The 14,078-nt window shown below is 42.4% G+C and overlaps 1 protein-coding gene across 1 annotated transcript in view; it reads left to right on the forward strand.

The window, feature by feature from the left end:
- ITPR3 (inositol 1,4,5-trisphosphate receptor type 3) overlaps positions 1-14,078 on the forward strand; it is a 588,642-nt gene that overhangs the window by 291,871 nt on the left and 282,693 nt on the right. Inside the window, exons 7-9 of the mRNA XM_086923190.1 lie at positions 237-320; positions 8,238-8,384; positions 11,712-11,807. Of these exons, the coding sequence (XP_086779316.1) occupies positions 237-320; positions 8,238-8,384; positions 11,712-11,807 (327 nt within the window). The remainder of the gene's footprint in view (positions 1-236; positions 321-8,237; positions 8,385-11,711; positions 11,808-14,078) is intronic.

Genomic DNA, 14,078 nt, shown 5'->3' on the forward strand with positions numbered 1-14,078 from the left:
GCTGCCACTGGGCTGATCATTCCCCGCATACAAAGTTCAATAATAATAATAATAATGAGTAGGTTTTCATCGGCCCGTTCCTCCTGGCACAGGGGCTCCCAGGTCTGCCGCTCAGTCCTTCTGCGTCTAGTAGCATCAGTGCTCCCAGCTGTGCTCCTCTGGCGCCTTACATCACTGGTCACTTACCCCATGCTTTCGTCAGGACAGCTCTGACCTCTGTCTGCTTCTCTTTCCAGGTCAACTCCGTAAACTCGAACACCAGCTGGAAGATCAACCTTTTCATGCAGTTCCGGGATTACATGGAGGATGTCCTCAAAGGGGTAAGGGACGTGCCATATGTTTCCTGCATTTCCCTTTCTGCCATACAAACGTCTGCAGCCCTTCTAATGGCTTTTACATGAATCTAGTCCTGTCTTTCTTCCACACCATCAATTGCTTTCTTGTTCTCCTGTCAGGCCTGGAAGGAATTCTGCATCAGCACAAAGAACCAGCCAAGAAACCGTATTACACTATTGGCGCTAAAAATATAAATCAAAAGCGGATCACTGTTTTTTTTTTTTTAGAGTTCTGAAAATTTCAATTGAATATATTAGATGCTATAACTATATCGGGCAGCATTTATTAGTATTCATAACCTTGCTTTACCTTACAATTAGAAAGATTTACGAGGGAAAGCTCTCACAACGATGAAGTGAGTTTGTCTACACGCACTATTATCTATAGAGTAACATGATACTCTATCAAAGCACGTACGAAGAGAAGTGTTCACCTATTTTCGTTGTTAAGCAAAAGTACGCAGAGTGAGGTAAGTTATGGTTTGCCAAGAGTAACATCATTCAAGTAAGTGGGAGCAGCAATCTGAGCTTAAGCTGCCTGGCCACACAGTCTCCAACAGCCTTATGAGTGATCTCCTCCTGCCTCTTTTTTGCTAGAAAGAACTGAGCGCCCTTTCCAGGGCTAAATTAGAACACTTTGTCCAATAAAGCTGACTTATAAAGTACACCCATAACAAGCTAAATCACCCTGACAATGTACAAGGAATCGCTATAGGAGGTGACTCGCAACTCAAGTGTGAGTCAATCACAAAAGGGGCAAATGTAAAAAGAAAAAAAAAGAGAACGATTATCTATAAAATGAGTAGAATGCATATTAGCAAAGTACATTGAGTCTATCAATGCATTTATGTTGGCCTCCATTGCACAAAGGTAAAGGAATGTAAAACAGAAACTTCGATTATTCTAATAACATCACTGTCCTCACCAGACTGGATAAGCAAAACTATTTCAGAATAATCCATAAACCTCATAGAAACAATGACATAGATGAACAGGACCCAGAGGCCATTGAATCTGCAAGTGGTTGCTTTTCACTGAAAATGGTGCTTCAGAAAACCCTTAAATTAAACTGAAGCTGGTAGAAGAATTAATTCATTCAGAGGAGGAGGAGGAAGGGGCACAGACAAAAAATAAACCTAGAATTATAATACCGATTCACTCAGCAATTGCTCATTTCTGAGGGGATCCTCTGGGTCCCCTTTGTAATCCCAGTTAACGTCTCCCTGTGGATTTACCGGTAACTGTGGCTTTGTGTTACCAGTTCCTCTGGTATTGGTAGATACGGGGAGGGGGCAGAGAGGAAAGGCAAGCGCAAAGGCCTCACAACAGGGCTTGTAATGAGAACCTAACTAGGAAATATTTAGACTTTTACTGGGTTTGCTCATCTGTTTATGGGCTTTGTGAAAGCATGCCTGACTTTCTGTACTGAGTGTTTTTGCCCTAATGATGCTTATACTGCTCCCATTCTGTTGTGTGGGGGACAATTACCCTGTGCCTGTGCTTGGCCTTTTTTGTGTGTAAGAGGTGTTTGCAGAGCTGTGCCTTCTCTGTATCGACGAGGGAAGCTTGCAGTGCTAATGCCTGAATACTGTATCTGGTCTATATGAAGGAAGCTTGCTGTGCTGCTCTCTGAATGCTGTATCTGGTCTCAGTGAGAGAAGCTTGCAGTCCTAATGCCTGAAGGCTGTATCTGGTCTCTATGAAGGAAGCTTGCTGTGCTGCTCCCTGAATGCTGTATCTGGTCTCAGTGAGAGAAGCTTGCAGTGCTAATGCTTGAATGCTGTCTCTGGTCTCAGTGAGAGGAGCTTGCAGTGCTAATGCCTGAATTCTGTATCTGGTCTCTATGAAGGATGCTTGCAGTGCTGCTCCCTGAATGCTTTTTCTGGTCTCAGTGAGAGAAGCTTGCAGTGCTGCTCCCTGAATGCTGTATCTGGTCTCTATGAAGGAAGCTTGCTGTGCTGCTCCCTGGATGCTGTATCTGGTCTCAGTGAGAGAAGCTTGCAGTGCTGCTCCCTGAATGCTGTATCTGTCTCTATGAAGGAAGCTTGCAGTACTAGTCCCTGAATGCAGTATATGGTCTCAGTGAGAGAAGCTTGCATTTGTATTTGTATTTGTAGAGCGCAACATTCATCCCAAGGGACATCACAGCACTAAGTCAAAGCAAAGTGCAGGTTAATTTAGGAGTGTGATAATCTACTTGACAGGTTGATAGATGGGGAATAGGGGAGTTTTTAGCTTTTTCCTGACCGTAAGGTAATCTTCCGTCATACGAAGTTCCGATGGAAGTTTATTCCAGAGAACCGCTGCTAATTTTGAGAATGATCGGTCACCCATCCTGACTTTACACGTACGCTTAACTGACGCCAATGCCTGCTGGTGGGATCTCAGGCAGCGCAAGGGTACATAAAAGTCTAATTTTCCCTGTAGAATTCATGGGCCAGTTTTATATAGCGTTCTATGTGCGTAGCACAGGAGCTTTAAATTGGCTCTTTGGCGTACTGGTAGCCAATGTAACTCCTTCATACAGAAGGAGGCTAAACTGTATTTGCTCTTGTTGCATATCAGTTTAGCAGCGGCATTTTGGACCACTTGAAGCCTGGTGAAAAGATAGTCCGCCATGCCAACGTACAGTGCATTTCCATAGTTCAGCCTACTCACAAGAAGTGCCTGTGTCACCGTTTTCCTACAGTTTAGAGGAATCCATGGAAAAAGTAGTCTAAAAAGTTTTAGTGTGGTGAAACTTTTCTCGCACAATAGACATACTTGATTCTGCATGGACAGGGCATCATCTTTGATGATGCCCAAATTCTTAGCAGCCTGCCTTGGTTTACGGCCAGTGCCCAATGTCTGGGGCCACCAGCTATTATCCCAAATTGCATGGGCGCCTCGAAAAGTAGGATCTCCGATTTTCCAGCATTTAGCTTTAAGCAATATCCAGACATCCAACCAGCAATTTCTGTAACGCAGTGTATAAGATTGTCCTTAGTGTCAACTTTTGTCAGTCTATCAAACAGGGGGATTACCAATTGTGTGTCGTCAGCGTAGGAGCATATATCGAAACCCCATTTCCTGCTGATGTTTGCTAGGGAAAAAACATATATGTTAAAAAGAGTAGGCCTTAAGGTAGCTCCTGCGGGACTCCATAATTGACTTTTTTTTGCAGTGGAAGAATAGGGATCCATTTGAATGATCTGGGTTCGGTTTTTAAGAAAAGATGCAAACCATGCCAGGGCTTTTGAGCAGAGCTCTTTTTCATGGAGAATTTGTAGCAACTTGCTCAGTGAGAGAAGCTTGCAGTGCTGCTCCCTGAATGCTGTATCTGGTCTCTGTGAGGGAAGCTTGCAGTGCTGCTCCCTGAATGCTGTATCTGGTCTTTGTGAGGGAAGCTTGCAGTGCTGCTCCCTGAATGCTGTATTTGGTCTTTGTGAGGGAAACTTTGTATCTGGTCTCAGTGAGGGAAGCTTGCAGTACTGCTCCCTGAATGCTGTATCTGGTATCTTTGAGGGAAACCTTGCAGTGCGGATCCCTGAATGTTATATCTGGTCTCAGTGAGGGAAGCTTGCAGCGCTGCTCTGTGAATGCTGTATCTGGTCTCTGTGAGGGAAGCTTGCAGTGCTGCTCCCTGAATGCTGTATCTGGTCTTTGTGAGGGAAGCTTGCTGTGCTGCTCCCTGAATGCTGTATCTGGTCTCAGTGAGAGAAGCTTGCAGTGCTGCTCCCTGAATGCTGTATGTGGTCTCTGTGAGGGAAGCTTGCAGTTCTGCTCCCTGAATGCGGTATCTGGTCTTTGTGAGGGAAGCTTGCAGTGCTGCTCCCTGAATGCTCTATCTGGTCTCTGTGAGGGAAGCTTGCAGTGCTGCTCCCTGAATGCTGTATCTGGTCTTTGTGAGGGAAGCTTGCAGTGCTGCTCCCTGAATGCTGTATCTGGTCTTTGTGAGGGAAGCTTTGTATCTGGTCTCAGAAAGGGAAGCTTTCAGTACTACTCCCTGAATGCTGTATCTGGCATCTTTGAGGGAAGCGCCCACTGCTGCTCCCTACTGTGAGTGACTGCTCGTGTAGTCGGTCGTTTACATCATCACTACATGGTGGCATGTGTAATCATCTGGATGACCACCTGCATGACAGCCTGCATAGTATCTTGATGATATGTGCCATAACAGACTGCATGATAGTTTGTGTCAGCTTATTATAACAGATTGCATAACATATTTGTTGGCAAACTGCATACAATTGTATGACAACTGACTGATAAACTGTATGACAAACTGCAACTCTAATTGAAACATCCTGCAGAGTGGCATGCTGCCCATCTACAAAGGATGTCAGCGCCTCATAAGTGGCTATTTAAATGAAGATCCCTGATTAGAAGATCTCGCTGAGAAGTGGCGGATCCTCCGCTAAGTCGTGGGAGCATCGCCCCACTGACCAAAAGGAAAAATAAAGTGATAATAACTATTGTTACCTCTTGAGCCAGCCTAACAATCATGCACACTTTGCATGTTCCCCACCAGGCTGCATTACACAGCCTGGTGAGGAACATGCAAAGCCTCCTTGTCCCTGTCTGAGCGCCGAATTACGGCGCTTAGACCAATCACAACGCTGCATTGCAGCTTTGTGTTTGGCTGAAGGGAGCCTGGGAGCCGGGTACATCCTACTGCTGGCGGGGAGGAAAATGACGGAGGACGCAGGAGAGACGGCGGCCAGGAGGCTGGTGGGCCAACCCTTCCAGGGAAGTGGGTTATTTATTTGTATGCTCAGCCAGTGCTGGAAATCTCCTGACGCTTTTCATGGTTGTTGCTGCTCATCAGAGGAGCATATTCCTTCATTTGTGACTGCGTATATGCTGACTGTAGGAAGCGCTAGTGAAATAAAAGACATCATCTGTGAAGCTCAAAGGACCCACAGAAACAGCCATTCAAACTTTCATAACCATAACCGAAGGGGCAAGAGTGCGGCAAACCTTTGATGCTTCCTGTAGCCAGAAGGACGTTTTCATTTTTAGAAACACTGCATATGATGTAATGCTACTGTACTCATGGCAAAAACGGCAATTTTCAAATGAAAATCCTGTTTTAGTGTCAGGCGGAAAGAAGTATGAGGGTATGCTGTAGATGCAATTATAGCCGTTGGCACCATCCATACACTCCAAGAAAAATAAACTCCATATCATAGGACATAGTTCTCTATCACAATAAGCAGTGCCAGAGGTGGCACAGCCTTCAGTGTCAAACATGAGAGGCTCGCCTAAGTCTGACAGGTGAATATAGTGGCTGATGTGAGTTTGGTGGCCGCCAAGAACCTAAGGGCGAGAGATTCAATATGCATACAGCTTCTCTGCTAAGGGTTAATGAAGTGGTTGTGTGCTACACTCCCATACGGGAAACAGAGAAGTCCCCTTAACAGGAATGCTGCGTGATCAGGCTCTCCATAGCAGACCTGTATCTTCCATGTACATCCATTCGAATGGGGATGTGTTCATTCTGGGCCACATTTGCCTCTCTGAAGAGCATCGTCCGGATATTAAGACCAAGGGCTCCTCCTAAAGTCCTGCTTCCTATGCTGGACCACCTAGTTGTCCCACTTACTAGTTCAAGTGACAGCCTCCTCCTTCGAGGCTTTCCCTCTGATGGCACTCTCAGCCTCTCAATCAAATTCCTCAACCTTCTCTGTTTAAGGAGGAACCATTCATGCTCCTTGGCAACTCTACCAATCAAACTGCATATTGAAAACCTTTTCCTGCCCAGCCAACACCCTATGTTACCTGTTTCAACTTAGTTATTTCAAACCCACATGTAGCATTCTGACCTAATGGGGTCAACTGGAGAATGCATAAAGGGCACTTTCTTGCCCCTGATTGTAAAACAAACCTATGACCAAATCACAGTACAGGTTCAGTCATATATCCTGAAAGAAATGACATTTACATGATGTTCAAAGGATAACATCATAGAAGTGCTATGGATACTGTGCCTTTTGGGTACAATAGCTACAGATGTACTAATTCACAAGGCAAGCATACACATTACAATATTTTGTTACAATTTGTTATCATGTCCTCCTTTGGATGAAATAGAGCTTTGCCTTTTTGGACATACCCCACAGTAAGATCATCATTATGGGGAAGAGAGTTCTTGTCTCACCACACTTCAACTGAAATCTACATCAACCACTTACAACCCTTGTTCAAACCCGACTTTCATGCAATGCCAAGTCACTCAAGGAACGCATTTGTCATTTAAACAAATAAGGTCTCATACCAGTTTCCTCTGCTAAAGAAACTGAAATAGTTTTTTCCTTTTAAGCTACTTTGCAGTTCAAGACCTCATTGTCTCACATCAGCATGGTGAAAATCCCTTCTCTATAGCACCTCAGAATCCAATTTATCCTCACTTAAGGACCTGCTGCACAGAACAGCAAGTCCATGTAGTTGTCAAAGTGTTCAATATCTTGCTCTCCAACTTCGTAACACCCTCCTGTTACTCCAAACTAACCATCTAGTTGAACTGACTAGTTGCATCATCATATGTTAGACAATGGCTTCCCGCCCACAGATGAAGAATCCTCATAGTATTGTTGGACCTCTTAGTTGTCTTCAAAACCACCAATCATCCAACCCTCATCCAGATCCTGAAACGACCTCCACTGGTTCTCCCACCTATCAATTCAGCATCAGTTCATTCATACAGGCACCTACAGGTCCCAGAAAATCCCTATTGGCTGTGGAAACCCATGGGGTCAATCCTGTCCCCTTGTTATTCTCAACCTTTACGTGCAGACCTTTGGGTTTCCACTCACAAATAACAGCATCAAAATTAAACTATATGGCAACTCAACTTGAAAGAATACTCTGTTCCAGACATCCAAATCCTCAGGCACTGCCTACACCTCATCCAGACCTGGATGTCCAACACCAACTTGAGGTTCAATGCCACCATGATAGAATTCCTCTTATTTGCCAAGAAGAACAAGCACCAATTATTCAAAACTTGCCTCAGGACTAATCTAGACTTCAGGATCTAAGCCTCAGAAGTGGAGCCATGGTCCCAGAGACAAATCTGAGTAGCACAATCCAGCAGCATCGGGCATTGTCCTGCATATTTCTTTCACTTAAGAAAAATATTTACTCTAAGCTTCCAGACGTACGCTTTATCAACAACACATGTACATTTGTTTAATGAAGGGTGTATAGCTTTTACTCCATGGCATCAAGAAGCACATATTTTCTGTTCAAGAAGGATACCAAAAAACTGTGATTGTAATTTTCGCAAAAGTGGAAGCTAAGAACTGACTGGGCATCTTTACCATTTTGTAGCTAGAAAGGCAGCATACGGTGGTCCATTTCCTTTAAATGACTAATCCTCATGTGTCCAAATGACGAATGAGCCACTCTTATGATACTGGAAGTACAGTGGTTTTTGTGGTTCCCGGGTGAGGAAGTCCCTTTTGAGAATATCCAGAAAAAGAATATCCTGCTGTGGAGTCATTCCTCTGCTCTCAGCACCCCACCCATTGTCAGAAATGACTTCAATGGAAATTTACATCCTCTGCCTACCCGTTCATCATTTATGTTTCCCTTCTTTTTCTGCTTACCTATTATTTCAACTCTTTTAGAAACCTCATGTCTTTCTTCAACTTTTCAGTTTCATTTCCTAATTTACTATTTTGGTCATAATAAAGATGATGCTAATAATAATAATTCTGATGATATTTCTCCCATTATTAATGCTTCCACTATTGGTGATGATAAATTATTGAGGATTATGAGAATGATGATGATACCGATATGTTGATGATAAAAATACAGATGATAATATTGATGATAAAATGCTGATAATGATGCAAACCATTGGTGTAACATCTCACCTTATCCCTTGCTGTTCTATCTTTTGTCCCACAATTCCAGGGTGATGTTGTGCGCTTGTTTCACGCCGAGCAAGAGAAGTTCCTAACCTGTGATGAGTATAAGTCAAAACTACACGTCTTCCTGCGTACCACACTCCGCCAGTCAGCAACCTCAGCCACAAGTTCAAACGCACTCTGGGAGGTGGAGGTGAGAGATGATTCTAGTGCTCCAAAGAGTTACTTAACTTTCACACTAAATCAATTCTGTAGATTTTATTACTCTCTGCATGGACGCTGTGACAGCGTTGGACTTGCCTTAAGAAGCCTTTGAGCACGCAAAGCATGTAAGGCCAAGTGAACTTCAGGTGGCTGCCAATAAACAAAGGTATGGTCCCGTTCCTATTGAAAGTCACACATTTACACACATAGGCTTACAAATACATATTGAACACATTTCCAACTTTGTGGGATTAACCATGCATTTGTACATTTCACTTTTTGTTTACCTCTTTGCCAATAAGGTGCAGGAGCAGGAAAGTCTTTCCTACCATGCTAATTTTCATAATCACCACATACAGGCTGACGGCAGCAACATTGTAATTAATCTCCTTTCATGGGCTCCAGGGCAAATCCACTATTGTACACTGACTTGTGTATGCCCATGCATTCTTTGACCACCCCTTTTTGCTAGACTCTTTGCCCAACCCCTTTTTGGTGGCCAACCACCAGAATGCATAGCCTTCGTGTGCTGGGTTGGTTGCCTGCATGGCTAGCCTTCGGTAAGTCCTTGCTCTCAGTCCACCAAGGGTAGATATCTATTTCTGTGCAATTTTTTCTTTTTCTTCTGTATATTTAAACATTTTATGGAGGGTTGAAGGACCCATAGGAGGTTGGGGAACCCTTAGAGGTTCCTAGACACTTGCTGGTACCCTCTTGGATTCACAGCCCAGGGCCTAGGTTTGCAGACCGAAGAGGGGGCCTAGAGCAGGAGCACGGTTCACAGATCTCAGAGACTCACTAGAGTCTGCAAACCATGCCTCAAGTCAGTAAACTCTACAACAAAAAAAATATATATTTTCATAGTAATATAAGGCGAGGCTTCTTGCCCCTGATCCTCCGAGTCAAGTAGTCAGGAGGTACTCCATGAATGATTTTCTTATAGAGGTTATGGAAAGTGCTGTAGGAGTTAAAAGGAGAGCACATTTTTTAAATTAATTTCTCAAAAACAGCTGAACTAATTTACACTAAATCAGAACAAGCATTTGCAATGCAACAGGTCTGGCATTTATACAAGTTTGAGCTATTGGCATTGCAAATGACAATGCCTTTTATTTATGTTTTGGTTTTTGAAATATAAAAAAACTGCATTGTCATTTACAATGCCAATAGCTTAAACATGTGTAAATGCGAGACCTATTGCATTGCAAATGCTTGTTTGTTGATGTCACAGGGAAATGTCATAATAATGGAAGCGCTGTAATCTTGTCCAATTGGTTTATGTGCAAACGGACATATCTTGTCCAACTGGTTGAATTGCTTCCTTGTCTGTGATTGCTTGCAAGCCATATCTTACATGCATGTCGCAGTACAATGTTTGGGTCATGATGTCTGACGTGACGTTTGTGCATTGATGTCACCGTCTGATATGAGTATCTGTAAGACATGTCCCAGTCTCATCTCTTTTTCTACTGTGAGTGCTCAGACTGTGACATGGCTTCAACAATCAGAAGTGAGCCATTGCCTCGGTAAGGCCCTTCATTAGGGCACTTCACAATACAAAACTTTTTAACATCACAAACGAAAACACCATCAACTAAAGTAGTAAAAACACACCATAAAAAATAACTCTCACGTAAAGAGAGAAAAATAATAATGAAACTGAGTGGGTGTCCATGGAGCGGGCGCCAAGCTCAATAGTACAGTTAAAAAAATAATAATAATAAAACCAAGGCGGGCTCCCTGAAGCGGGCGCCGCACTCAGTCGTAAAGTTAAAATAAAAAATAAACATCAAACTTTAAAATATCACATTTAATCTGAGCGCGGTGTCCCTAAAGTGGGGGCCGCACTCAGCATGCAAATACAACAAAGCAGCCCCCATTGTCCCTATTATAGTCAATAAATAAAATAGTGGTTACCTACTAGATAAAGCAGACTATGTAACCAACCAAGTAAAAGGTCCAGTCGTTATGGGCGTTAACAAATGGCGACAAGGAGGTACCCAGGAGGGATTAACAAGCCTTATAATGATGAAGAAGCCAGCGTTTATGAAAACAATGATGCAAGCCAATTAAAAATAGGGACAGAGAGTGGGTGGGGATTCCACTGCATACTCTATTACAGCATGCCTCGCAGAGCGAGCAGCGCGTGCGCACTGCCGCTCAGCTCGATCTAAAAAACACTCTAAGTAAACTTCTTTCTGTCAAATTTGGTGTATTCTTGTTCAGCCATTTTTGTCTGTATTGGAGAGCAAAATTTCTTATGGAAATCAACGTTTGGAGATGCCCCTTTTTCTTGGCCACGCTTAATGGATCTAAACAAAAACAGTGGTTCTGCCGGGAATAGAACAATTTCTTTGCTTCACTGTACTTAATACATATTATGTAGCAACGTTGGATGTATGGTACACAAAGACACACAACACTGAATTTAGTACCAAAGGTAATTCTTTAGTATATACCTTGCATGTATTAATCAATGGATAACTGGCTGTCCGAAACAAAATAACATAAAGAACACATAAACCGTGGAATGCTTAGTGACTGGTAGTGAGTGGTGATGACCGTGCTGTACAAGGATGAGAAAGGTGACATATATTCATACATGTAAACAAAACATAAGTTCTTGTGTGTCCACTTTTGAAACCAATAGTCACAACAGAATGGAGTTTTTCCTTATTTGCGTTGCAACTTTGCATGGACGGATTGACATAAACAATGTCGATGTTTCGACACTATGTAGTAGTGCAGACTTAAATGCAATTGTGTCGGGTCTTCATCAGGACAAGGGGTGTGTTGGACAGCCTGCAAACGTAAAAACTGGGGGTCAGAACTGTGTGTGTGTCAGGGAGGAACTAAATGTGAGAAGGCTGTGCCCAGGGCTAGCTTGACGGATCAGCGCAAAATTGTCATATCATTTTATAAGGTGGTGGTGCACAATGATATTCTGGTCCCTTGGAAGACCGCAAAGTTGAAACATGTTGCCAAATAAACCTTTTGAACTGTGGACTTTGAGCTCTTTGTGTCTCCACATGGGTGCATTGCATTCTTGGAGGGGGCTGTTTGTGTGTATATCTAAATGTATATAAATATATATATATATGGCATTCCTTCCTTCCAATGTGCACTATTGAGTTCAAACTCGGAGACATAGTTTATCACACTTCATGCTTCAGGGTGCTAGTTTATCTGGAGAGTACATGCTGTCTGACAGTACAGATATGTCTTATATGGTAATTCTTGTTAAGACAAAAGTTTAATTTTGGTTAGATAGGGGTGGGTCATCTATTGTGCTTATCTCTCCTTCTTTTGTCTGCAGGTTGTGCACCACGATCCATGTCGAGGAGGCGCCGGTCACTGGAATAGTCTGTATCGTTTCAAGCATCTTGCAACAGGACACTACCTGGCTGCAGAGGTATGGAAGGAAGCAAGTAGAACATAAGATTGTTGTTTATCAGTAATGACTTTTAAGCTTCTACGAAGATGGGGTATTTTTTCAAATGTTTAGATGATACAAACACAATTGCATTATGACACTTTTTTCCCAACATTGTAAAGCTAGTTGTCTGTTCATTTTGCTGTGTCCTATGTTTCATGCTTCTTATGAGTTGAGATACATTTTGTAATCGATTCTTATGATAGGGTAATGAGGAGAAAGGGGGGAGAGGATGAGGTGTAATGGCCAGAGCTGCCAAGTTTGGAACTTGGGAACCAGGTTCAAGTCTTGGTGTCGGCTCTAGGTACTGTGATTCTGGGCAAATCACTTAAACTCCAGCAACTAATAGAAAAAAAGTCACCTTTCATAATGTTGCTGGTGTTCATATATTGCATTGCAATACGTTCAGGTGGAGTTTGTGCTATTAAAAACTGGGGGGAAAAGATATGGTGTTGTAGGCAGTTTTCTAAGTTGTTGAAAAGGCTAAAAGGGTTAGTATGTTTTTTTCTACGAATCACTAATGGTATTTTTGGTCAGTGAATTAAGCTTGTGAATTGATGCTTTACAAGAATGCATTTGTTTTTGTAACTAATTAGTTCAGTTTTTTTAAATTTGATAAGTCTGTTCATTTTTGTAACCAAATTGAGTTTTAAAACTCAATTTGTATTTTTTTAAAGCACCTGTGCTTTTGATGTAATAGAAAATGTATTTTTATAACAAAATAACTTTTTGGTAATTTTCTCAGAGCAGATGTTTGGGGCAAATATTTGGCTAATCAGAGTTTAATGATAATAAAAAAAGCCATAATCTGTCAATGTTGCTTTTGTGCAAATTCAGTTTATCCAGAGTATTTTGGGTAGTGCTATTTGGTTGCCTGGCAAAGATGTTGTTGTGGACTCAGATGTTTAATGTGGAGGAATAATGTAAGGTACAGGTCAAAAGCTGTAAATTTCTAATAACAAAATGTGTCAATGAAAAACTCCTGTCGAAAATCAAGAATGGCTTGTCAGGAAGACCTGCATCCATTATAACAAAGAGTCCTCGGAAAAATTATGAAAACAATATATTGTATTGCTTGTCGCCATAAACAACTAAGGGATTCTGCACTACACATAATCGTCAACCTAGCAATCATCAGGCACATAGTCCTACAATTACAAATATATACAAAGTTGCAGCTGGTAAACACTATACAACCCCTCTGAAAGAGCTTAACAAGAATAATCACATTTCAAATCTTCATCTCCAAGTGTTTGTCAGATGGAGTAGCCAACAAAAAAACCCTTGCGTACAATGAAAATCTGTAAAATTCCATGCTGCAAAATATTTTTCTAAAGCATTTACACAGTTTAATACCAATCCAATCTTAAAGGTCTATTGGCTTTCACCAATGCTTTACATAATACATTGGTTGTAACCTTTCATATTAAACATGATACCTTTGGTACCTGAGATAAATGTTCCCAATGACCCAATCAAAAAGAACAATTGATGGACAGAATGCAGAACAATGTCATACTATCGCCCCAGTACAGAGATCTGGACCTAATCCATAGTTTGTTTGCTCCCCATGCCATTCCAGTTTGAACCCAGCCATATGCAAAACAGTCTTCACCCTGCTCCCTATGGAAACAGACCAGCCCAAACAGCTAAGCCAAGTCCTCCCTGTACTGGAAACAAATATCCTAGGACCGGTTTCGGGGTTACACCCCTCATCAGCCATGCTAGCTTGACTCCAGTTGCATGGATAGCACGGGACCCATGTCTGGGTATACCGTCCCACTCAGGGTGACTAATGCAAAAAGAACAATTGATGGACAGAATGCAGAACAATTTCATACATTCATCCCAGTACAGAGATCTAGGCCTAAATACATCATTTTTTTGCTCCCCATGCCATTCCAGTTTGAAACCGGCCATATGCAAATCAGTATTGACCCTGCCCCCAATGGCAACAGTCCAGCCCAAACTGCAAGGCCTGATCATACCGATACTGGAAACAAGCATCCTAGGACCGGTTTCAGGGTTTCACCCCTCATCAGCCAGAATAGCTTGACTTCAGTGATATGGAGAGCACGGTACCAACTTCTGGGCATATCCATGTCACTCGGGGTGACAACTGTAAAAAGAACAATTGATGGACAGAATGCAGAACAATGTAATACATTCACCCCAGTACAGAGATCTGGGCCTAAATTCATCGTTTTTTTCCTCCCCATGCCATTCCAGGTTGAACCTAGCCATATGCAA

The sequence above is a fragment of the Lissotriton vulgaris genome, chromosome 5 (assembly GCF_964263255.1).
Source record: "Lissotriton vulgaris chromosome 5, aLisVul1.2, whole genome shotgun sequence".
NCBI lineage: Eukaryota > Metazoa > Chordata > Amphibia > Caudata > Salamandridae > Lissotriton > Lissotriton vulgaris.